Source organism: Camponotus floridanus, unplaced genomic scaffold (genome assembly GCF_003227725.1).
Source record: "Camponotus floridanus strain SB8 unplaced genomic scaffold, Cflo_v7.5 scaffold68, whole genome shotgun sequence".
Taxonomy (NCBI): Eukaryota; Metazoa; Arthropoda; class Insecta; order Hymenoptera; family Formicidae; genus Camponotus; species Camponotus floridanus.
The window spans coordinates 287982-313721 of NW_020229836.1; the positions used below are offsets into that span (position 1 = coordinate 287982).

Genomic DNA, 25740 nt, shown 5'->3' on the forward strand with positions numbered 1-25740 from the left:
GTGTCCGTGTCCGACATCAACGTACACCAAAATTGCACACGGCAACCGTGGCAACGGCCGGCGAGGATCGCGACGACGCTTCCCGCCGGTTGCGAAGAAGAGCGAAAGGTCGCTCTTTAAAAGCGTGGGAGAGCGACCAGATCAGTGGGCGGCTACCGGATCGCCCAATTGGTGGATCGTCTTGGTAATGGTCGATGGGCGTTGGGTAAGCTCAGATGCGCGGCTTGTTGTGCGCACTTGGCTGACTTTACCCAGCTCTTTTTTCCTCTCTCTCTCTCTCTCTCTCTCTCTCTCTCTCTTTTCTCTCTCTTTGTGCTTCTGTCTCTCTCTCTTTTTTATCATGCATCCCCACGATGCCTGGTCCCCACCACGCTTGTGCGCGCATCGACTAGGCCTCGCGAGGGTTCCCCCAGTGTCCGGTGTTTTCCGCCCCGCGTCCACCCTTTACATTCCGGCCTGGTATAATCAGCAGCTTCTGATGTCTTCGACCGCCTTCCTCGTATTCGTTTCCCTCGTCTTCGCCGCCACCGTAGCACGCGGCGCCTTAAATCTTAATCTCATCTTCAAGGTGGGTAGAAGCAGCGGAGAGCAGAGGCTTTCGCGGGAAAAGAAGGTGGGGGTAAGGCTAGTCTGGGCGCGCTTTGAGCGCAGCGCGGAAGGCAATCTGTTCGAATACGGCGGAGTGCGAGCAGGTTGTCCCGCGTTATTCGTCCGGAGAGAAGAGAAACTTGAAGGGAGCAGCCGCGCTACCGATACATTACATCTTCTCTAATAACGGAAGTTCTCATAAAGATGAACTGAAACTGCGTTGTACGAGTTTTTCATTTTTTTTCCACCGGACACGAAGAGGATCGACACCTTAATCGCGTGACGAGAAAAGTAGTGCACGATGGAAAAACCATAGAAGGAAAAAGACAGAAGCGAGAAGAAAGAGAAGAGTAATCGCTCTCGTCATCTTCTGCTGAAAGACTTGTTCTTATATTCCAGGAATCTCTTGAATACTCTGTGAAAATCTGCATGAGGGGGAAAAAAGTCTCGATAACTGGTACATTGGGAAAAAAGAAAGAGAGAGAAAGAGAGCTCTCGTGGTGAACAGAGGAGGAACGCGAGGGAATCGGTCGTGTGTGCGAGGTGACCAGGCAAGTCGCACGTCACATTAAATCTTGATCTCACCTCGGCGAGCAGAGGCGAGTCTCTCCCGACCGCTGGAGGGGAACGGTGGGGGTAAGGCTAGTCTGGGTGCGCTTCGAAACCCCGAACGGAAGGCAATCCGCTCGAATCCGACGGAGCGCGAGCAAGTTACCCCGGTGGCGTAGTCCTCGTTGCCCGTCATTGGAGAAGGGAGCCTTCATAGGCGGAAGAGGCGAGAGGGCGATCGACACGCGAAAAAGAGCACGGGAAGGGGGAGGAGGTGGACGAAGAGAAGGAGGACGTGGTCACGAGCTTCGTTGAAGGCGCTTGCGCTCCAACATTCCGCGCCTTCGGCTGCTCGGCACGTCGACCGACTAGGCTCGGGTATCGCGACGACGTAAAAGCTCGCGTCGCGATGCGTCGTGATTGTCATCGCACGAGTAAACGAGAAATCACACCGCTCCGCTGACCGGATCCGTAGGACATCCGCAGTGACTTGTGTGCCACGTGACTAATCGCGCAGGCATGTCTACGTCTCTGTCGGAGGATAGTGGCTGATGGTGCACGTGACAAGTGACGAGGACCAAGTGAGGATTGGGACAAATGGGAACTGCGGTCGTTCAACGAATGTATATTAAATCCCTATCAAACTCTTATTGTGTTGACGTACATAAGAATGAGACAATTGTAATAGAAAAGGAATATAAGAAGCTTGGTTTCGCGCAATTGACAGGTGACTGAAACTAGATTGCTAACTTTACTCGTGTAAAAATCGAAAAATGTCTGCGCAACGATATTGCCCGGCGCATAATGAGAAGCATAAATATCCTTAGCCGTTTGCTCCGAACGCGAGGACTCCACTCACATGACACATTGACTCGCGCTCGAAGACATTTGTCGGCGTTTCGATTGTTTGTCGAATCCGCGGAGGAGAGTCGACAGCGAAAAATTCGTCGGCTGCGAAACGAGGCACGAGAACGAGCCGAGGATAGACGTGGTGCATACGCAGAGGTGGAGGAAGAGCGGAAGAGGGAGGAGCCGTTGCGCTGAGCGTGGAGGGGGTGGAGGTGAGATCGTCTGGTGATGATGATCGGTGGCGGCGTCGCGACCCCTCCTGGTACTGCCAAGTCGGCTGCTGCGATCGACAGCGAAATGGTGCAAGTCGATGGCATTGGCAGTGGTAGTGTCAGTGGCAGTGCTAGTGGTAGTGGTAGCCCTGCGACGGGCGCGACCACCACGCGCCTCGCGAACAGCAGCAACAGTAATAATAATAATAGCAGCAACAACAATAACGGGGAAATTAGCAACAACAACAACAACAATGACGGACACGGGGTCGCGAATTGCGCCGGCACCACCACCTCGGGCGCAAGCGACAAATTTTGCTGTCAGGACGAGGACGTTCCCGTCAGCACCGGGGTCGCTCGACCTTGGGAGCCACCGTCACCGACCTTCTCCCAAACGAGATCGCATCTGCTGCAGATCCATCCGCCGCATCATCATCAGCATGCGGCGGCGCATCATCATCAGCAGATGAACGTACCGGTCTCCCTGATCGATGGTAAGTGGAAATATTCAGCTCTGATTATTATCGTCGTCTCATTCCGATATTCTTCACGAGTCTCTTTCTTTTGTCGAGCTTTTACGGTAGCTCAGTTAATCAATTTTTAATCATCGAATAATCGTTTAAAACAACCATTGTGTGTTTGATATGATATGATTGAAAATATTATTCCTTTAACCGTTTGATAACAAAGAAGATCATCAGGTGCATTGAACTCGATAAAATAATTTTCTCGCTGAACGTTCGAAATGAATCATGATAAGGCAAATATTTCATAATTTCTCAAATATTTTAATTTGTCGCGATAAATATATCCCCTGCACGTTGAAATAAATTTTAATATCTACTAAAAAAATACGCAATCGCTTTTGTTAGAGAAATATTCCGTACGTTTTCATACTGATCATTATGACACATTCTTCAGTTTTGGATATCTAAAATAAGACAAACGCGCGTGTGTAAGCAATGAAGAGCCAATTAATTCCGTTGTGCCGCAATAAATCGATAATTACGGAATACGTCACACATAGCATCACTATTTACAATCGTGTGTTTCATGCACTTTATTACAACAAAATTGCACGACAACGTTATTCAAATTTAAGACCGTTGTTTAACAGACCTCATTCAAACACCTGAATACACTTTCGGGACTATCGAAGATAAAGACAATAATCGATGAAATGTCGAAATAATGAGTACGTGGAAACGACGAAAATTCTGTGAAATTAATGAGCGGAAAATAATATTTCTGATAACATGTCAAATTTTCTTCCAATGATATTATCATATTAGCTTCTACTGTAAATCTCGACCGAGAGATGATGTACAACTAAACTAAATTCCGGAAACACAGTGTCTTATTATTAATTATATTTTGTTACATATATTATATTATTGATTATATAAAATATCATTATAATTATAACAATATTATATAATCTATAATTAATAATATAATATATATTACATAATTATATGATATGTATGTATGATTTATTTGTATCGTTAAATACATGTATGTTATCTTCAGTCATTAAAGGCAATTTAATAAAATCAATAAAATAAATCAAAAATATGGATTGACTCAAATTTATTTGCATTTAAAAAAAAGAGTGAAAAGTCATCTTCATTATGCAACTAATAAACATTTAATCATTATACATTTCTGATAGCGTGAAAGTTAAATATGTATACGCGCGATGACAAATGTAATGAATGTATATCGATTATATCTGTTTCTTGATGAAAGATAACCAAGTAACTAATTGAATTATGAATCGCCTCACGATCTTTCGCTGCGTGAACCTTTCGATATAGGATGGCAACCGCAATTAACATCGAACACCTGTACAGCCGAGCACCTGTACAGGACTCGTCTCCCAACTAACAATAATTGGACCATTTCACGCTTCTGAAAACACATAATAATCTCGGAAAGATTATGATGAAGATTAGCTATATGAAATTTTAATCACAACTATTAAACGCAAAATAATTAATTCGATTTAAAAATTATAGTAGCATACTAAATAGATAAAAAAAACAAATATAATTTCTGTTTCCAAGATTCAGATTTGCCATGACATTGATCTCTCTCTCTCTCTCTCTGTCTCTCTCTCTCTCTCTCTCTCTCTCTCTCTCTCTTTCTCTTTCTCTTTCTCTTTTTCTCCATCATCATGTCGAAAACATGCATATTAAACAAGCGGTCCAATACCAGTTCCTAAATACAAGTATCTACGATACCAGGTCAACACACTCTACACTACATTTATATGAATCGGGACATAAAATTCTTTTTGAGATTCTTCTCAATCTAAAATCGTTCTGTTTACCGTTCATTATCAACGACTGATTGTCACTTTTCAGTCACTAATAAAATCATCAACAAATGGGGAAGATATGAGAGTGAAAATGTACTTGTTACAATCAAATTCTCATATTTGTTTATATCATTTCGCATAATTATTGAAAAAATAAAAGATATGCGTCTACGACATACATGTTTAATTATCGCACATATGTATTTAATATATATATTTAATTATTCTCCCGGATTTTTCCATAGTTTTTCAATGCTTGCCAGAGTCGCTTCTTTCCCAAGATGTCAATTCGCGAAATTGATGATAGAATATAAAGTAATTTTGTGCAATGCCTACGATTTCGGAAATTATTTTCGTTGTTGATATTTGCCGAGATGCAATTCGGAAGTTGCTTAAAATCGCACTTGGTTGAAATCAGTTTTAATTCGTTTGCAATATATTTCTTTAGAATCTTCTCTAACACTCTCGTAAGTATCACTTTCGTTCAATATCCGTCGGTCTACTCAACTCGATTCTCACGTTTGTGCTTCGTGGAATATTTTGTTTCAGAAACACAAGGTTTTAAAATTATACCTAGATCATTTTGAAATAAGCATCATATAAGTAATGTCTATGTTTGTGAATGAGTAGAAAAAAAAGATAAGAGCATTAAAAAAATTTCCCACATATTCTGGTACACTTATCCTAATCGTTTAAACTATAAAAAAAGATATATACTAATTAATCTTCTCTTGATTACATGTAACATTCATCAAAATTGAATCCGCCAAGTCATACGTATGCATTAAATGTTGAACTGTATTTTAGAATAAATATACCTTGAGTTCTAATAGCTATCTAATACATAGTTTCGATGATCAATCATTAAAAATTCCGGCAAAAAGATATGTACTAATCATAAATGAAATGTTTTTATTGAATATCAGATTAGAATTTCATCATAAATGTAATTTTTTATTGAATATCAAATTACAATTTTATCATAAATGTAACTTTATATTCGACACTTTTAAGTTTATCATAATGATTCGCATCATTGTTAATTGTAGTAACAATTGCAGATTCTTCACGATTAAATAAAAATAATGATTCGCTTATTGCATGTTTAATGCTAATTGTGATATAAAACTATCTCTCTACCTGCTATAATATTACTAAAACAACTTAAGTAAAATGCGAATATACACAGACTAATGCATGACGTTTGTAAATATGAAATTTACAATTAGACACTATTATGATGATGCACAACGCATAACGCAGTCCTATTTCAAGGTTTTATAATTACATCCTAGACTATGTTTACGGAAAGTGTCAAGAAATAAATATCTTCATCTGTAAATGAATTCCTCTCCTCGACTCGATACCATCTTGTCTCTCACAAACGCCACTAACCATCAAGTTATTATGTAAAATGCTCACTTATAACTATATATGTTATTATATATATATGTTATTTATCAACTATCGTGTACAATTTCATTCTTAACATTATTTTTATAAATTTGAATCTGATAATGCATAGGTATAAGATTTTTTTACCAGACTTTACCATTACTTTGGAATGTACACTATTGATCCGTCCTTCAACGAATTTTACTTTGCATCTAAATAACCCATAAATCGCCTAGATTTTATTTGCAAGATTTTACTACGATGATATGGAATTATTATAAATTGCGATAAATTACCTATAAAGACAGATACACGTACATCTTATGTTTTCAGTTTATATTCGCAGTTATTACATATTTATTCTTCTTTTTATCCCATACACACGAAGTTTATCATCCACTTTGTAACATGTTTTTGTAACATTCTTTCTGAATGATTTAATTCTTGTTGCATTTTATTTTTATTTATTTCACAAACGAGTTGACTTAAGAATTGACTTGATTTGATTCGCGCACGTCGTCAGCAAACAACAATTCGCGACAAAGTGTTTCACTTGAAACCATTTCTGCGGGCTTGGCCCAGATAAAACCACTCATCGAGAGCGATCGAGTTGTTTCTGCTTGCAGAAAGAGGATCGGCCTTCCAGTTTTTCTATCTATTATCTATTACGGCGTGTCGAGCGATCGGGCTTTACCGGCGGCGATTTCAAATATACGGACGAATTATACCGCGAGGACTGATGCCAGAACTCGCTCAGAACCGGTTTCCACTTGGTGTCGATGCAACGACGGGACGCATTTCTTTCTGTGCATCGGCTACTTTCGTTTTCACGACACCTCCGATCGCTTTGACACGAAACGAGCGCGGAATGCGCGTCCGATGTGCCATTTAGGCGGATGGAACGGGTGCGAGACTCGCAGGACTCGCGTAAATTTTATTCAATCGTCGCGAACAAGATTCCCCACTAAATAACTTCAGTGGCATTTCAGTTTTGCAATTAATTTCCCGAAAATTTTGAAAAACATAATTGAGGTGTTGAAAACACTTTTATTTTTAATTAAACTATCATGATTTGTATTATGAGACATTTAATCATTAATGTAAAAAGTATTTAAAATTATACATTTTTCAATTATTTTGATAAATTTTGAAATAATTTTTTCTTAAATATAATCGTATTGCTTTGGAAGATAATAAATCTTTAAAAAATTAAAAATATAACAAAAATATGAAGAGCGCAAAATTGTCTGAAATAATTTAATGTATAAATCTAACGTACAAGTAAAAATTTAATAAAAAGATAAATATAATTACCTAATAAAATTACAACAATCACATGCAAAAATTAGTGCATTGATTATTCTCCTTCAAATTAAGCGAATTAACCAAATTTTGATTTCGATGAGAAAATCTATATTAACGTCGTTAAATTATGCAAAAATGGCCGGTCGATCGTATAGCAAATTACAAAAGATCTGCATAAGATATCTTTATGCCAAATTAATTGGTAATCCGGCCAACTCATAAGGGAATTAATTAAACAGTCTTACTATGTAAACGAATTGTAACGTTTTTGCGCACGATCCATCCGTTAAAACCAATTAAAACAACGCGATACAAATGAGCACGACGAACCTGTTTTCTGCCGACACTCGGAATTTTAATTTCACTCGATGGTTCTTTTCGCTGATCGTTGGTCTCTTTACGTGAGTTAAAAAGTAATTTGCGCTCGCCGTTTGCAAAATGACAGTTGCTTCACGCTCTTAATATTGCCGTATCACACCGATCATAAATTGCGATGAGCCGCGCTAAACGTCATTAAGATTAGTCGACAGCGCGATTATGAGAAAGCTAAGCCTGCAAATAAGTACATCATAATTTTGATCGCATTGCTGGCACGGTAATTAACATCTATATGTGTGTATATATCTCACATTTATTATTCATATTATCCTTAAGCTCGCGTCGATTTAACTTAAACGTTCGTTTCGTACTACCATGATTTTACTAGATACTATATAATTACAATTTTCTCTCTTTTAAAATTATTTCCTGTAAGTCATTCTTTTGATTAACATAGATACATAATTATATGCTCTGTTTTAACACTCGACTAAATACTCAATTACTCGAAATTAAATAGACGATTAAGTCTCCGGTTTGTTATAGTTGAGATCAATAATTCTTTACCTTATCCGATCATTATCTTTCTCCGAAAAATTTTACTTTTACAATTTTCAAATTTTATCATATTATTTTTATGTAAATTCTAAAAGATTTTGATAGAGGTTTAATGAAGTAGATGTTGAAATTGAATTCTTACTTTGTATTTCAGACAGATAAATGAAAATAGAAAGTTTAGAAATTTAAGAGAGCAATTTTCGACAAAATTATAATTTCAAAAAAGAATGATGTGACTGCTAAAAGTAATAAATAAATAATCAAGAAATAAATAAATAATCATAATAAATATAAAATTAAAAATTGAAATTGAAAGTAAAAGAAAAATTTCGATTCGGGTCTGTTCGAAAAATGTCTTGAAGACATATTATTCTATAAATCCACAAAGAAAACTTATTCGTGCGTATCCTTTCGAAACAATACGACAATCTTCGTTGGCCTGATTAATGCGGAGTCATATCTATACAATTACAGTCGTATGTAATAAACGAAACTCGAACATCTTACGCATATCAAGTACACAATACCTATGATAAATACATACATTATATATTATATATTAACTGATATCATTAGTCAAATATTAGTACACTATATTAATATAAAATAAACAATGAACAAAAAGAATAATTTTTTGTTAGATAAAATTACTTTTAAATACTAATTAACTTGTATTGATTGACACATCAATAACATTCTAAGGATGATTATCGATTGCTGAAAGTAAAATCGATAAATGCGGATTGTGAGAACTAAACTTCTTTTGCAATATGATAATATTTGCTATAAAAAATGTAAAAAGAATGCAAAACAATTCTGATATACAAGAAGCATCGAGTGCCTTGGTAACTTTGATTTCTACTAAAAGTGTATGAAAATAAATTATTAATCACACTTTGTGACTGGCAGGTGTTCTGACTGCGCTTTCAATAATCTGGAAGACGGCATCAATAACGGGATCACGAGATCGCTGCATCAGTTTAAATTAATGCGCCTGAATCTGAAGAGATATCTGACCGTGACCACTTTCGTCACAGCGATTACGCAGGCGATTGTTAATTTAACAGAGCGTTCAACTGACTTCGAAGATCGCGAGGATCTTTGTGAAAAAATTTCCGATTATCTCGAACCGTAAAATCATCATTCGAATCTCCTTAACTTGTTTACGGAGCTAACAATACAGAAATGTGGTAAAATTGTGATCGCGTTAAAGATAAACCAACTAATCTCCAAATAATCATTATTAATTATTCAGCACAATTTTATTGTTATGCACAATAAAACTTTTCTCTGATTACAGGCGTGAATTTGCAAAATTGCACGGCGGGTCCATTCGCGAGCGGAAATAACGGCAGCGCATCGCGACAACGTCTAATCGAATTATCGCACGGATTAGGGGCACTAAGACACTACAATGATCTTGCCAATCACGTGTTGTCCTTAAATCAGCAGGGCGCAGTCGTCACGAAACTTTTAGGTAAGTCTTAATTTTGAGAAGCGTATTTTTATGATTTTTTACAAAGGGAATTTATCCCAAAAGAATTGCGTTTATGGTATATATAATATACATATTCGATATTACACACTGCATTGTATGTTTTATATCGTTGACGATAAAAATATGCAAATTATTGAGTGACATTCCGAATACGAGAACTTATGTATAGGAGAACTACTCCGTTGACATATCGCCATTATGTCGTCAGCCCTATGCCTATCGCGAGTATTGAACGCCGTAGGCATTACGTACGTACGTAATTTTGATGGAAAGTCAGGGTAGAAATCCATTTCTATATCTCGGAAATATCACCGACCCCTTTAGAGAAGGAAAAAAGAAATAGGAGATGTATAAAGGTAGTTTTCAAAGATGAAAATTATTAAATTGATGCAAAAGGTTTGTCATATTTATCGAATAAAAATGTTAAGCATTTTTATGGTAAAAATAATGATCGTATCTTATTCTTTCACAGACATAGAGATACAAATACACATTATCTTTTTACTTAAAAAGAAATATTTTTATTTTCTTTAATTTGCATTTGAAGACATTCCGGAGAAAATGAATAATTTTATTTAAATTTTATTTTGCATCAATTTATCTAATATACATTATTTAATATTTTTCGCTACAGTTTTGGCGGCAATCATCGACTTCAAACGCGTTAATATCTCGAGCGAAGCAAAGAACAAAGAACACACAACACCGAATACATTCGTGGAGCACGGTCAGATGTAATGAGCGTCGTGAAGGGCGGAATCGGCCTCTTGAAGCTCGTTAGCTCGCGAAAATTAACGCGTAATAACCGCTTCTTTCACGCGAACTTCTTTAGTCTTTAGCACCTCGGCAACACGAATAATTCGTCAATGATTGCACCAATCATTAACTCCCCTGCATTCCAGCGAATTTCTTAATCTAATAAACGTTCTCTAAACTCTCACGTCTTTATAACCTTTTTTATAGAATATATTGTAATTTTCTAGAGTATTATATTATGTATATAGTGTGTTATATATTATGTGATGGACTTTGTAAAGTTATTCTTTTCTTTATGGAACATAGTAAACATTTATATCTCATTTACAACACAACAATTTAATTTTTTTCGCTCAACAAACTATGTACTTTGCGGCATTCACACTTTTCATGGCTACTTGCACTGTTCTTTCGTATCTTGTGTCTTGGACCGCCACATAAAGAGCGTATGGTGAAACTCGCGAAAATTTCAAGTCTCGAACGAGATCGGAAATCGAGCGTCAGAATTCCACGTTTGAGGAAGGACTAGAAAAACGAAGAAGCCAAGAAAAATATGGAGAAAGCAGTAAAGAGAGAGAAAGAAGGAGAATTCACGCTCCGGAAGAAGCGAATAATAAAAAAAAAAAAAATAGAAGTGAGCCACCGAGCATCTCCGTGAAATGTCGGAGGAGAGTTTCTCTCTTTCTCGTAGACCTGCCTGCTATCTCGGCACGATCCTCGTTAACTTTACGAGCCGCTCGTAAAAATACCGTTCGGGGCCTGTTCTCTCGCGGCGCGGCGGTAATGTCTTCATCCCGTTGGATACGGATTCCTCAAGGCACTTCGAGATGTATATAATGTACCGTAATCGTGGTCAAGCAATTACTTAAACGCAGCAAACAATTAATTTCGCGTCGACTTTTCGGCGTAAGTGAGCCACTTGGACTCGTGTTTTTTGTGCGAGAAAAAAGTAGCACGAGATGTGTGTGAATTATATTACATTAATCTTACTTATCCTTTATATGAGCGAAAAATGGAACTCGATTATATTGATTTTCGTGTCTTCAGAAGCTACGATTTCAGTTCATTGCTATATGAATCTCGGAGAATAATCGGCTTAAAATTGGATCAATGCGCGATTTCAATGGGCAAAATTTTTCAAGCGTGCTGTAGCGAACCTAACATGTCGCTATCACAATCGTCCGGCTAACCGGACAGCAATTGAGAGGACAATGCCGGAGGTGTTCCGGCTGTTTACTCGTGGTTTCTATCGTATATCGCTCTTCTTCACCGTGTAATTACGCTAATTCCTCATTATCAATTCATAAAAGAGATCACGTAGCTCTTCGCTGAACGCATGCATGCGACGCGCGTTGAATGCGCTCCTCTCGCCCCGGTAACGACGCCTGTAACCAAGGCGGACATGCTCGTGAGTCATCTAACCGGCTAACGAAATTGGCTTCGTGCAGTTTCTTTTATTAAAAACGACGATCGGCGCTCAAATTTTTTACGTCTTACGCACGCACGTACGTACGTGCAACACGTGCACAGAAGCAAACCAGGAGCAAACCGAGCGAGCAGCAAATAAAGGCGGAGGAGGTCAGGGTGAGAAGAGATCAAGGGGGAGAGTATCGAGGGAAAGATACGGAAGGGAAGACGGAGAGAGGCCAAAGGATGAAGCGAGGGAGAGACCGAAAGACCGAGATAACAGGTCGGGGCAAGGAATTTGCTCGCGGCGTGGATACCTATTAGATGGGTACATCGTTTATATACCCGGCACGCATTTCACCCGTGGGAGCGCACGCGATATCCTGCCGGGTTTAGCCGTCATTATTGTTATTAATAATAGTACCTAACGACCGATAATTGCTCAAGTCTGCCTGCGCCTCTGGTTTCCATTACCTCGTGGCCTCTCTCGGCAGAATTGACGGACGATTCTCCCCGCGTTTCTTCCCGAGGATCGCGCTGGCCACGACAGAAACGCGAATCATGGATCATGCATGCACATTGGCGACGTACGCGTCCTTCCACGATGAATCCACGTGTAATTGGGGTCGGAAGGCGAGCCTCTCGATGAGACCCTTCATGCTCGATGGTTGACGTTGATGTTAGCACGCGAACGTGACTCTCGTTTCTTTGCTTCTATTGTGTCATTCGCAAAAAACAGGAGACATTATATAGAATCTTAAAACGTAAGTTCGTAGCTATCAAAATTGATAAAAAAATAGAAATATTCTAATGCGATGCATCATTGTTATTGCGGTCAATATTTATCGTATATAAGCTTGAAGTAATATAATAATAATAATTAGAGAGATTATATATAAAAAAGAAACAAGTTAAGATTATTACCGCGCGATATAAATTAAAATAATTAATATGCCTTGATATTAATATTATATTATTTCGATATTATAATAATTGATATTAAAAAGAAGCAAAATTATTATACAATTATTATATGAAATATTGTATAAAAACTACTCATTCTTTATCTTTTCCTTTTTTTAAATCTTACAGATTTTATCACGAGAAAAGACAATAAAACCTTAACTAATAAAAGATTAACTTTTAATATAAAATTAACTTAATATTTAAAAGTATACAAGATATATAGAAATAAAATTACTTTAACGATATATATTAACTTGTACTCTACTTCGGAACTATTAATCTAATGCATTAAAACGCAATTGTAGAACATTAATTGTATTCTATTCATTTTTCATCCACAATTTTTATTAACAATGCAAAATCACTTACATGTATAATTGTTTATACTTGTAATATGTATTATCGGATTATTATGCATCTTAGCATTCATTTTTAAGTAATAATTAAGTAGTAATTAATGCATTACTAATTGATCACTGCATTATTCATTGTCTTTCCCACGGATTGATAAATTATAAGCTCAGTTTCCATAAAACATGACCAGCAGTAGACATAATATACATGTTATATATTTGCTTATAACTACATGTTAACGCTCTATCTAAATATATTATAATAAACATTTCATGAAACTTTCAAAAAATCTGGCAAACTATAATTTTTATAAATTACATAACTCCATTGATCAAAGCGTGTAACAAAACTCTTAAACAGATATTTATGACGTGCGATAATGATACTAAAAATATTCCGGATTATCTTAAGCCAACACGATTACACATATGCATATAATTTTCTTGTATCACGACATTTATTACATAAGATATCCTCGTGTTGCCCTAATCGCTGCATCATGAATCCGCCCAGATACGACGATAGGATTGATATCTGTTCGTGAATGTGGTAGCACGCGATGTTAGGCATAATATTGTTCCGTACTTTTCTAATACCATCTATTATCATTTGTATTTTTTTGTATTTTATTTTGTATTTTATTACGTCACAATATTCTTATATTCATTGAAAAATATTAAAAATCCTTTAATGCATCTTTCATGCATGAAACAGTTTACCGATGTGCCTACGAACGCGATAAATTATATCTAATAATACAATCATACACGGTGTATATAATATTATAATTATCATTTCGTTCGCATTAATCATGTCTGCGAAAAATACATTTGGACTCCGAGGCGTGTGCATCGCGTGATTTTCGGGAATTACGAGCTTCGTGATTTTTGGCATGACCGAATAGGGTGCAAAATATAAATGCAGCCATGCTGCGGCGCGCCATTTACCAACGATTTTATCGCGGGACCAGTGCTTTTGCCAATGCATCGCGTCCTTGAAGCACGTTTTATCATATGTTCCAGGTACACTGCGCCCGCCGGGTCTGATCGGTGGCAGTAAGCCAAAAGTAGCGACACCGGCTGTCGTCGCCAAGATCGAGCAATACAAAAGGGAGAACCCGACCATCTTTGCTTGGGAAATTCGAGAGAGGCTAATCTCGGAGGGTAAGATAACAATGTCGCCTTTTGGTCGAGCCCAGCCCTCTTATCGTTGGAAGAAACATAAATTTAAAATAAATCAAAGCAAATTTACGAACTAAGCTAATAAATAATGATGAAAGGATGTATCAGTGCGAAAAATGCGATAAAAAAATAATAATTGTGTAAAGAGACAAATTAACTAACATTGACATTGAGCGCGATTTTTCGCGGAACGCGCTTAGTCACAACGTCAAGTCTTCGTCAGCGCGATGCATAAACTAGCGTGTTTCTTACTTAATTATGCTCGTCCTCTGTAAGCCATGCGAATGCAAACCATTCGTGATTACAGACACACGTATGACTATAACATATAATTTAGAAAGAATTAAGAAACGCGTTTCTGCGACCTTATTGCTTGACACACATATTGTTCTTCGTGCTAACACGAATCTCATTACAATTGCCAGTAAACCTTAAGACACACATAGATGCCCTTGCTGGGTACAATACTTTCGCTCCAAAAATTCGATCATACACAGAAAAAAAAGAAAAAAAGGAAGTGTCAAATCAAACTTATATACTTAAACTAACGCGTTCATTGTTTCGTACATACGCGACAATTTATAATCTTCTTAGAAGAATTTTCAATTTCAACAATATTATAGTCTTATTTTAATATTGTAATTGTCACCTTAAGCATATATAATTATTTAATTCTACTTTAAGAAAATTATAATCTTTGATTTAAAAATGTTACTTTTTATCCAACACTGTTTCTTTTCCATTCAAGAAAATTAAATCTTAAATCATAAGAATATATTTTTCTCGATTGAACTGTATAAAATGGCTTCATTCAAGTGAGGAATTATTCAAGCAATTATATTTGTCTTTAATTAACTCAATATAATCTCATTTCAAGACTTCCATGTTAAAACTAAATATATTTTCAAAGCAAGAAGGTCCTTTATTTTCTGTACTCGATACAAAATTTGCGTCACGTTTGCAAAATTAATAATAATAAAAAAAAGTATCTTTTAAAAACTCTATGCATTTATAATTAGACCTTGATATTCGCGGCACCTTTACATCGGACACGACTCCCGGCTGTTCCAGGGGTGTGCAGCAACGCGACCGCCCCGTCGGTCAGCAGCATCAACCGGATCCTGCGGAATCGCGCGGCGGAGCGCGCGGCCGCGGAATTCGCGCGGGCCGCCGGCTACGGGCTGTACGCGGCCGCCGGGCCGCATCCGTACTTCAACTCGCACCAGCATCCGACGACGAGCCACCACCTGCCGGCGGGTTGGCCGGCGCCGGCGGGCGCGGCCGGCCATCCGTGGATGCTGCCGCCTCTGGCGACCGGCATATCCGGCGCGGCCGCGTCGGCGCTGCTCCTGCCGCCGTCCCTGAGCCCCGGGGCGGCCGCCGCCGCGGCCGCGGCCGCGTCCGCGTCCGCTGCCGGCACCTCCGAGCACGCGCTTCACGCCGCCGACGTCATCGCTCGAGGATACCTGCAAGGTAGGACGAGGCAGGGTAGACTCTTTCGAGATCGGGGCATGCATTATGCGGAATCTTTATCTATCCTATTCCTAGAAGAATGAAAATATTCTTTATCTTGTATTATTGTGTTTCCAAAAATTTGAACACGTTCGATTAGATTCCGATGTAATAAATCCGGATTTGCATATAATCATTATAATGAGAGTTTATTATACATATTATCCGATAATTTTTGACACACCCGAAGTGTGCAGGTAGAGCGGGTTAAGCTGAGTAGAAAAGTTTTTTATCATTTTGCGATCTTTGCAATAATTAACAATAAATAAGTGTTATAGAAATTAAATTTTCTAATTCTCCTTAATTATGCATTTCAAAGTTATATTTTTATATATATTAAAAGTTTGCTAATTCGTCAATAAATGAAGAATGTTTTATTTTAAACGGATTATAATTGTATTATATTTTCAAAAATTTGAATATGATCGATTAGATTCCGATGATAAGATGCAATTATAAATCCAGATTTGCATATAATCATTATAATGAGAGTTTATTATACATATTTATTATACATATTGTCCGATAATTTTTGACACACCCGAAGTGTGCAGGTAGAGCGGGTTAAGCTGAGTAGAAAAGTTTTTTACCATTTTGCGATCTTTGCAATAATTAACGAGAAATTAATTGAAAAACGATATTGGCGCGTTAATAAAAGTTTTCTATACAATAATCTTCTAGAATTAAATTTTGTGTATATATTTTACAATATATTATGTATTATACATTTTCTTTTTAAATCAATTTATTTTCGCATTAACAATAAATAAGTGTATAGAAATTAAATTTTCTAATTCTCCTTAATTATGCATTTCAAAGTTATATTTTTATATATATTAAAAGTTTTGCTAATTCGTCAATAAATGAAGAATGTTTTATTTTAAACGGATTATAATTGTATTATATTTTCAAAAATTTAAACATGATCGATTAGATTCCGATGATAAGATGCGATTATAAATCCGGATTTGCATACAATCGTTACAATAAAAGTGAGAAACGGTTGTTTGTTATACAAGGTGTCTAATAATTTTTAATATACTCTGAGTATGCAGGTAAAGCGGCTTAAACTGACAATGAGTAGAAAAAGTCCTTTACCATTTTGCGATCTTCGCAATAATTAACGAGAAATTAATTTAAAAAGCGATATTGACGCGTTATTAAAAGTTTTCTGTACAATCTTCCAGATATTATACTTTGTGTACACATTATACAATGTATTATATATTTTGCATTTTCTTTTTACGTAGCATCGACAATAAATGAACGTTATAGAAATTAAATTTTCTATTTCTCCTTAATTATGCATTTTAAAGTTATACTTTTATATATTAAAAGTTTTGCTAATTCGTCAATAAATAAAGAATATTTAATTTCAAACGGATTAGAATTAGAAAAAACGTGCTTCTATTAATGTGCAGACGGCGACGGGGATGACGGAAGTTTAGACGGTTCGGAGCAGCCCAAGTTCCGACGCAATCGCACGACTTTCAGTCCGGAGCAACTCGAGGAGCTCGAAAAGGAGTTCGAGAGATCGCATTACCCTTGTGTGTCGACGCGTGAGCGTCTCGCCTCGAAAACGTCACTTTCGGAAGCGCGCGTTCAGGTGAGAATCCACTACTCGCAGATATAAAAAAAGTAGAGAAAAAAGAAGCGACGCGACGACGCAGGGTCTAATTCGATCGTTTATTGACGTTGGAGCTGGATTCTGCGGGCAACGGTCGCTTCGTTCTCGAATTACCGATTATCCGACCTGATCACGAGCGTCTTCTAACGACCTAACTCGTGACTCTTAGGTTTGGTTTTCCAACAGACGGGCAAAGTGGCGTCGTCACCAGCGCATGAACCTCTTAAAGCGCTCGCCACCACCGCCTCCACCGCCACCGCCGCAGCCGCAGCCGCAGCAGCAACCGCACTCCGCTACGTCCGCTATGGAAATCGGCCAGCGTACATCCGGCTGCTCCATCGCCGGCATGGGCGGCGAAAGTAGCGCCTTTCGCGCGGTTGTCGCCAATTCCGCGGCTAGGGACGCAAATCTCGACAGATCCGAGAGGATCGACAGGCTGGAATCGGCAGCCAAGCAACCGGAGAGGAAGCCCAGCGCCTTCCGTATGATCAGTCAGCTGGTGGGCGACGACTCGTCCGGACTCTCGAGACCAGCCAGTCCTGTATACGAGCAACATGGATCCGGATTTGGCCCGAGACCGGGATCGGCGCACAGGATACGCTACGATCAGAATGAGGACGAGGACGAGGAGATCGATGTACAGGATTCCGATCAGGATGCGCCGTCGTCGCCCCCGATCGCTTGGAGGGATCACTGGACTGACCAACAACCGTTGGAGTTGACGAAGCACGATCGTTAAATAAGTGTGATACATCAGCTTAGTCTCGGATATGATGGTCGAATCTCTCAAGTGACTTTTGAAGGAAATCGAGATATCGAACGGTCGCATATTTGCTATTTATTTATGTATCTCAATCGGATAAATCGCGTAAATGTGTAAATTCTATCGGTGCTCGAAGTGATCAATAAGTGAAAGAAATGTTCTCTTGCTCTATGGTGCTCGGATTATACTAATTGTAAGATTAGCTAACCGTGAAATGTGCTTGTCGATCCGAAACATCGGCAGTTTACGCGCGATAGATTGATAACGTGCTGCATCAGCAACTGAACTGCATCATGATGATTATTATCGCATAGCATCCGATGCAGCAGCGTGTACTTAATGTATTCTCTCTTCTTTCTTTATTATCGGGTTCGGCTCTTTTCTATCAGTTGAAATCTTTAACACCTATGGAACTACTTATTACAAACACGGATGATTTCTCACAATTACAATTGCGAGTATATAACTGCTGCGATCTATGTAATATTAAAACGCAACATCATCAGTGTCCCTGTAATTATTGTTGTAGATTACGTAGGCAATCCATGCATATCGCATGGCAAAAGCGAGCGCTATTAATTCGCTCGAAACCTGTGGAGCCGCTCGCGTGAATCGAGAATAAAATGATATTACGAGCAAAGAGTGAGATTGTTCGAGCTCATTCGGAACTAGTCCTAGCGAATCATTATGAAATAGAGGTGTGCATTATCTAGATACTTGATTAATAGACGTAAGCGAAAGCACAAATCATATATGAAGTGTTTGTTAAAATAACGTTTATTTAAATGAATCCATTTTTTGTAAATATTCACATATATATATATATCTGGCGTCACACATTCATTTCCTTTCACAAAAACTCTTTTGAAAATTTCCTTCCCGACTATTCCCCCTAAAACAATTTTCGACCATCGAAATATATTCGCACAACATATAATATATTATATTGAAATAAATTTACATAAATCTCCGATGATCGAATCAATTTCCTTCCAGCCCTAAATTATAAATAATGATTAAAAAAATAGAATCAAGTATAATATTTTCGATATTCTTTGTATTTAATGACTTATTTCTTTCTGAAATATTAAATGGATTGTATATAAAGCATGAAATTAAAAACCGATAAGAGAACTATGTAGAAAAATGCAAGTTGTTTTTCCTCCAATAACTTGGATTTAATCACTCTGTTTGCTTTCCGAACTATACATATCTTTATCGATTTACATTGAAATTGCGGGCATCAATACGTAAAATAATCGATATTACAAGCAGCTCTAGATACTTTTCGATGTGTACTCTGTGGCAATTATCCTTAGTGGAATGTATTTCCGTATCTATTCTTCGGTATACCAGATATTTCACTGCGTATTACATATCCGAAGAAAGAGAGAGGGAGAAAGAGGGTTTATTTAATATTTCTCATCTGCTCAATGTTATAGAACACGGTAAATATCTACGACTTCCTGAAAATTAAAGATGATCTTATCTTCCACTTCTCTTATACTCCACAATCATTTAAATTAACTATCGCGGAAATATTCTCTCGTCTCGAGATTTTTCCATTAAAAATCTCCGTCGATAGAAATGAAATTTTTCGCTATTTTCTCCGGAATAATTTCACTCCCCGACAGACGTCGATGACGATACAGGTACTCCTTAGACCACTCGAGGGCACGTATACGAGAATTGTGGGAAAGAAAGAAGAGAAAAGCGCGAGAAGGGGGAGGAGGGAGAAAAAGCGCGCGAGAAGGCTCATCGACGATTAACTCGAATCTACGGTTTCGTCGGGCTCGCAAATAAGGAATCTGCGCGCGAAACTGGTTTCTCCGAGCGACACTCTCATCTACTCGGCACGGGTGGAATCGCCCGCTGTCGAGAGCACGAAAACATTGGATCCGCGCGACATTTCGGATATCGTGGCCCGCGTCAACGGTCAACGCGAGCGGCCAATTTATGGCCACGCTCTCGGCTCCACGAGCCGGGAATACGCGCACGGTAGGACGAGAAGGGCAGACATAGCGGAGACCGAGAAGAGGCCTGGAGGAGAGAAGAGGAGAGGAGAGAAGCTGAAGAAACGGAGAAGCGAGATCGTCGCCAGACATGTAATACGAACGAACTCGTTAATGGCGTTAACACGACGGATCGGTGTACCTTTTCACGCGCCTATCTCCCTCTTTTTTGAATCCTGAATGGGGAATCCTGATTCTATTTGCGCGCAAGTGAAACGATTGCGCGACAGTCTCGTCGGGATACAAAGGCTCGAAGTCGGCACAGGGCTTGTGGATTTCGGGAGAAAGTAATTCGAGCCTTTTCGAAGGTAGAACAAGTGGAGGATGCTTAATAAGGAGATCGGAAATTCTGGATATAGAGAATAAGAGTGCGGTGGTTCCCTCATTGAAGAAAAAAATTTCTTTCATTACACAGAAAAAAAGAACCTTCTTGTTTTGAAAATATATTTAGTTTTAACATGGAAATCTTGAAATGAGATTATATTGAGTTAATTAAAGAAAAATATAATTGCTTGAATAATTGCTTACTTGAATGAAGCCATTTTATACAGTTCAATCAAGAAACATATATTCTTATGATTTAAGATTTAATTTTCTTGAATGGAAAAGAAACAATGTTAGATAAAAAATAACAAATTTTTAAATCAAAGATTACAATTTTCTTAAAGTAGAATTAAATAATTATATATTCTTAAGGTGACAATTACAATATTAAAATAAGACTATACTATTGTTGAAATTTAAAATTATTATATTCTTCTAAGAAGATTATAAATTGTTGCGCATATACGAAACAATGAACGCGTTAATTTATGTATATAAATTTTGATTCGACACTTCTTTTTTTTCTGTGTATATAATACTATCGATCATAAACAACAGTACATGTAAAGACTTGAAAATAAAAAAAAAATCTAACGGATTTAACCTCCTTAATTAAACAAAAATCTTTTAATTTCCCACATTGCTCATGCTTGCGAATCATCGTTACTTTGCTCTTCCTCTGAATCGCGGAGTTTTTTAGCTTCCGCGCGCGCGATTTCATTCACCTGCCATCGCTAGATATAATATCGCTGTATATAAGCCACGGGGATCCAACGCAAACAGTCGGCAAACAGATATCGATATTGTAGTGCCAACAGATTCGCCGGAGGCAGTGGTGCCGATAATGGGTGAGGATCGGTCGGCGACTCCTGACGAGAGCTTACAATAGAGGAACGAGCGAATATGGAGGGACAGAGGTGGGAAATAGAAGACGCGCGAGGGAGAAGGAGACGGGGGATCGAGTCCTCAGGTGTTGGAGGAACCTCTCGTCGGACACGCTCGAGCGGTCCGCCACAGGAAAGCAGAACGTAACAATTACTATCTGCGCCCGATCGGTGCGCGGCAAGATTAACGATCTTACTCCCTCGGCGAGAGCAACGGTCGGGCCCCGTCTTGGCCGCGATTGCTTACCGAGGGGAGAGGGGTGGTCGACGTTAAAGTCACCTCCTCCTTTGCTCAATGAGATATTGCCTTGGCGCACCTCCTCGCGCTCTCTGCGAGTAACGTAAATCGCGCGCTCGCCCCGAAAGGGCGCTTAAACTGAGATATTCGGATGTTAACGAGAATTAGGACGAGGGGTTTACCTACCGACAGGCACGGCCGTAAATTGCGTTAAGCCACTTCCGTCGCGTTCGCGTTCGTGAGAAAATATTCCGCGCGATAAAGAGAGAATAAATGCGGACGCTTCCACTTAATCGACAAAGTCACGCGTTGACACATTTGAGACACGTAAGAACCCAAGGGATTGATGAGCGCCGTTAACAATCGCCCCAAAATTTTTATTCGGGATAATTACCTTTGCATTTATTTCTTAAGAAGGAATTGCAATAAATTATTTCGCAAATTTTTATCTCGCGATGGTGAGGACTTTGTTGATAAGTAAATTGCTTACGCAAATCATATATAAAATAATCATTTATCCGCACTTGATTAATACTCTTCTTCCATATAAAAATAATTACAAGAGCAATGTTAGAAAATAATACTGGTTTAATTGAATCAGCCAATTGATTATTTTGCCGATCGTTATACCTGTATAATGTTGTTTCGTTTCTCCGTAAACTCTTTATTCAGCTATATATCTCAATTCTTATAAAATATGAATACGCATAGGCACGCTATATAAAGACATTCAGACACGCTGTTCAGTTTAAGCGCGATTTATCGAGACTGTTGAATCCTATCAGAATGATGTCTGCCGAGAATCAAGAGGAGGAAGGAGATGTTTGACAGAACGACAGAAAGGAGCGAGGGGAGGAGGGGGGAGGGGGAGAAGAGGGAGGCAGTGGCACGGTCCGGCAATAATACGCGAGAAATCGTGAATTAGTGAGAGTCTTTTTGAGCGTGCGGACGGAGAAAAGGAGTGCCCGATGATTTCTCGCCCAATTAGAGTCGACCGGGCTATAAACTTCCCCGCGGATAAGATAGGATCCCGGTTTTCTGTGTTCTCGTGTCCGGGGCGAAAGAGGGGCCCGTAATATCCCGCTTCAGTCCGGAAGCCTTCCAGGTCGCATATAGATCGGGAGGCAGCAGAAACAGAGAAGAAAGAGAGAAGGAGAGAGATACGGGATAAAGGACCCGGAGGAACGATAAAGAGAGAAAACAAATAAGGGAGACGCGGGAAGAAAGATATACATATAAAAAGAAAAGAGTAAAGAGCGCAAGAAAACAAGAAAGAGAGAGAGAGAGAGAGCAAAGCGGAGAGAAGTAAGGAAGAGCAGTGAGGGGGGAAAGAGAATACCTGAGCATTGGGACGGAGCTAATTGGCTCGTCCACTGCCCATTGAAATCGCCGTCCCGGTATCGTCTTCGATCCACGGGGCACATATACGCGCCAACGTTTCAGGACGATCAATTAAATGGAAATGGTCGTGAGATATCCCACCAGAAACAGACGTTCTCGCACGTTTCACGCTCCGCCGGGTTAGCCCAGGGCGACCGTGTTCGGGTCCAGGGCGGCATCGCCGAACTCCGAACGACTGCCGAGGATTTTCGATACGAGGGAGAGGGAAATGGAGCGGATGATCGGGCGATCGCGTGGTCGCGTGCATCGCGTTTACGATTCAACGAGCTGCGAGCGTTAAATTCGACCGAGGAGAGGAGGATTCACTCGGTTGAGGTATGTCGGATGTGACGTGCGGCTTCTGATGTTAGATCTAATAATGATTCTTCGAGATAAGTCGAGGGACGCGCGAGAAATATGTATGAGTTATCATTATATTATATTAAACACGGAGAGAGATTCTTTTCATCGTGCTTGACCAGGAGATAATTTTTCGTGAAAAAATAAGTAAAATATAATAAATGGAGTAAATTTATATCATAAATATATATCAAAGTTCTAAATTGGAATATTAATGCTGTAGCACACGTAGTCCTTTTATAAAACAGTACGCTAGTACAACTTTACTTCCGCAAGGTAGATGTACACGAGCTGCAAGAAACACATGGATGAGCGATAGATATTAATGAAGCTATTAATGAAGATATACATATACACAGTGATTTGACGCAACGTCATCACATGGATATATATTGCTTCATTATTATCTAGGTACCATTTAAACGCGCATTAGATCACGCATAATCTTTTTATTGTTCGACAAATCGAAAAATCGTCCTCGATCATTTCTTAATAAGGGATTGTCTAAATAATCCGCAAGCAAATTGATCGAATATAGCAATTGTTCATTATGTACTTTAAAAACAATAGTCTACGAAATAAATGTTTATGTTAAATAATCGCGTCAATAGCCAAACACACTACTCGGTCTACTTTGAGAAACTACTTTGCATATCTAAATTAATGCAAGCAATATCCTGTAGCAAACGCGCGTTGCAAAACGACGTTCGCTTAAATCAATTCATGGGAAATCCAAAGCGGATGCGCAAAGTATCTTTTAAATGAAGATCGAAATTGTCTCTAATAATTTTAGAGAGCGAAAATTTCTGCGAAGCACAAGAACACTCTAAATGCGAATGTTACGCATTTGACGAAAACTTAAATTTTCTATTATCGTAACTATATATTTCTCCCTACGCAAAGAATATTAATCGCTATCATTATAGTGTATCGCATCGAGTTGAAGATATGTCCAATCATTCCTATATATGATGCTCATAAAATCTCATATTCCGAGATCTGGGGTTGAGACTACCGATCTTATTCAGTCCATTCGGATCTCGCACGTGGAAGCTGAAATCCCCGCTGGCAGCTTCGGGAACATCACAAGCTTTCGCTATCATTCGTCGCATAAATTTCGCCGATATTAGCGGCAAGAATGTATCGTCCTATTTCGCGCAATCGGCATCGCATCGTCGAAGGAGCGCGCTCCCAGGATACATAATGCACGTTCCTTTAGAGCCGCGCTCCTCGCTCGCGTGCAACCTGCATATATGTGGCTCGCACATTCACGCCGTACGTGTGTGTGTGTGCGTGTGTGTATGCGTGCACGCGTGCGTGCGTGGCGTGCGTGCATGCGTGCGTAGGGCCGGCGACCGAAGTAATGGCGCAGAAGCCGACTCCTACTACTCCCGCGATCTGAAATGAGCGGACTAGGATGGTGTCGACGTGATGTACAGCGACAGGGTCGATAGCGTTACAAGAGCTACTAACCCTTCCCTCTTTACCGAGCCTCCCTCCACTCCGGCCTCGTCCCCCCCCCCCATTCTCCACCCCGATCTCCTTCATCACCATCATCACTACCACCAACCAACCTCGGCTTCTCCAAGATGCATCGGCGTATAAAGCACGGTCAGATCGAGTCTCCTTTTCGTCTCTCTCTCTCTCTCCCTCTTCCTCTCGACACTTACTCTCGTTTTCTTTCGTTGTCTCGTTCTTGGTCCCGGCCGATTTTTCTGCTCCCTCTTCGTCGTATCTCGATACGCTGTCTTTTCTTTTTTTTTTATTATTTTTTATTATTTTGTTATCTTATTCTAGGCTCTATCGCTCTCTCTTACTCTCGTTTTCTTTTTCATTTCCATTCTTGCTCTCGTCTTTTCCTCACTTGAGCAATAGTTGAACACGTTCGTGTTCATTGTTGACGGAGATGCCCAGAGATTGCATACGATATACAGGGTGTTTCTTAATAAGCGCGAAAAATTTTAGGAGATGATCCTTTATCGAAAATTAAGGGAAGTTTTTCATATAAACATATATCCCTTCCTGTAGAGTTTGGGTTTGTGGAGAAAAAAATTACTTATTAATATTTTTTTCAGCCTCCCGTATTATTATATGAAACTAGCAATCCCTATTCAATTTTTTATTAGAATTTTTTAATGGGCCGGAATATGATCCTCTAAAAATATGCATTAAAAAGTTTATTTAGAAACTTTTTTATTTTTTATTTTTTTCATAAAATCAATAATTTTCAAAAAAAAAATAAAACACATTATTGTGCACGATGCTAAATAGCAATAGATTTCGAATTACAAGAAGTTAAATTTTAAAATAAAAAAATAATTAGAGTAAATATTGGAAAAAAATTGAAACAAAAATAAAATTATAATAAAAACCTGAAAACTTAA

At 38.8% G+C, this 25740-nt stretch overlaps 1 protein-coding gene across 1 annotated transcript; it reads left to right on the forward strand.

Moving 5' to 3' along the window:
• Window positions 1-681: 681 nt before the first annotated feature.
• On the forward strand, window positions 682-19149 carry LOC105258585 (homeobox protein abdominal-A). The gene is made up of 6 exons (XM_025413562.1): window positions 682-2692; window positions 9395-9571; window positions 14098-14238; window positions 15328-15729; window positions 17190-17374; window positions 17565-19149. Exons 1-6 carry the CDS (start codon window positions 2215-2217, stop codon window positions 18132-18134), a joined length of 1953 nt encoding a protein of 650 aa, XP_025269347.1. The 5' UTR covers window positions 682-2214; the 3' UTR covers window positions 18135-19149.
• The last annotated feature ends 6591 nt before the right edge of the window (window positions 19150-25740 follow it).

What these genes read in the sequence shown, in the direction of transcription:
- LOC105258585 (XM_025413562.1), top strand. Translation starts at nt 2,215, where the DNA reads ATGATGATCGGTGGCGGCGTCGCGACCCCTCCTGGTACTGCCAAGTCG. An exon ending in ACCGGTCTCCCTGATCGATG is followed by an intron (nt 2,693 to 9,394) that starts GTAAGTGGAAAT and finishes CTCTGATTACAG; the next exon opens with GCGTGAATTTGCAAAATTGC. An exon ending in TTTCGGAAGCGCGCGTTCAG is followed by an intron (nt 17,375 to 17,564) that starts GTGAGAATCCAC and finishes CGTGACTCTTAG; the next exon opens with GTTTGGTTTTCCAACAGACG.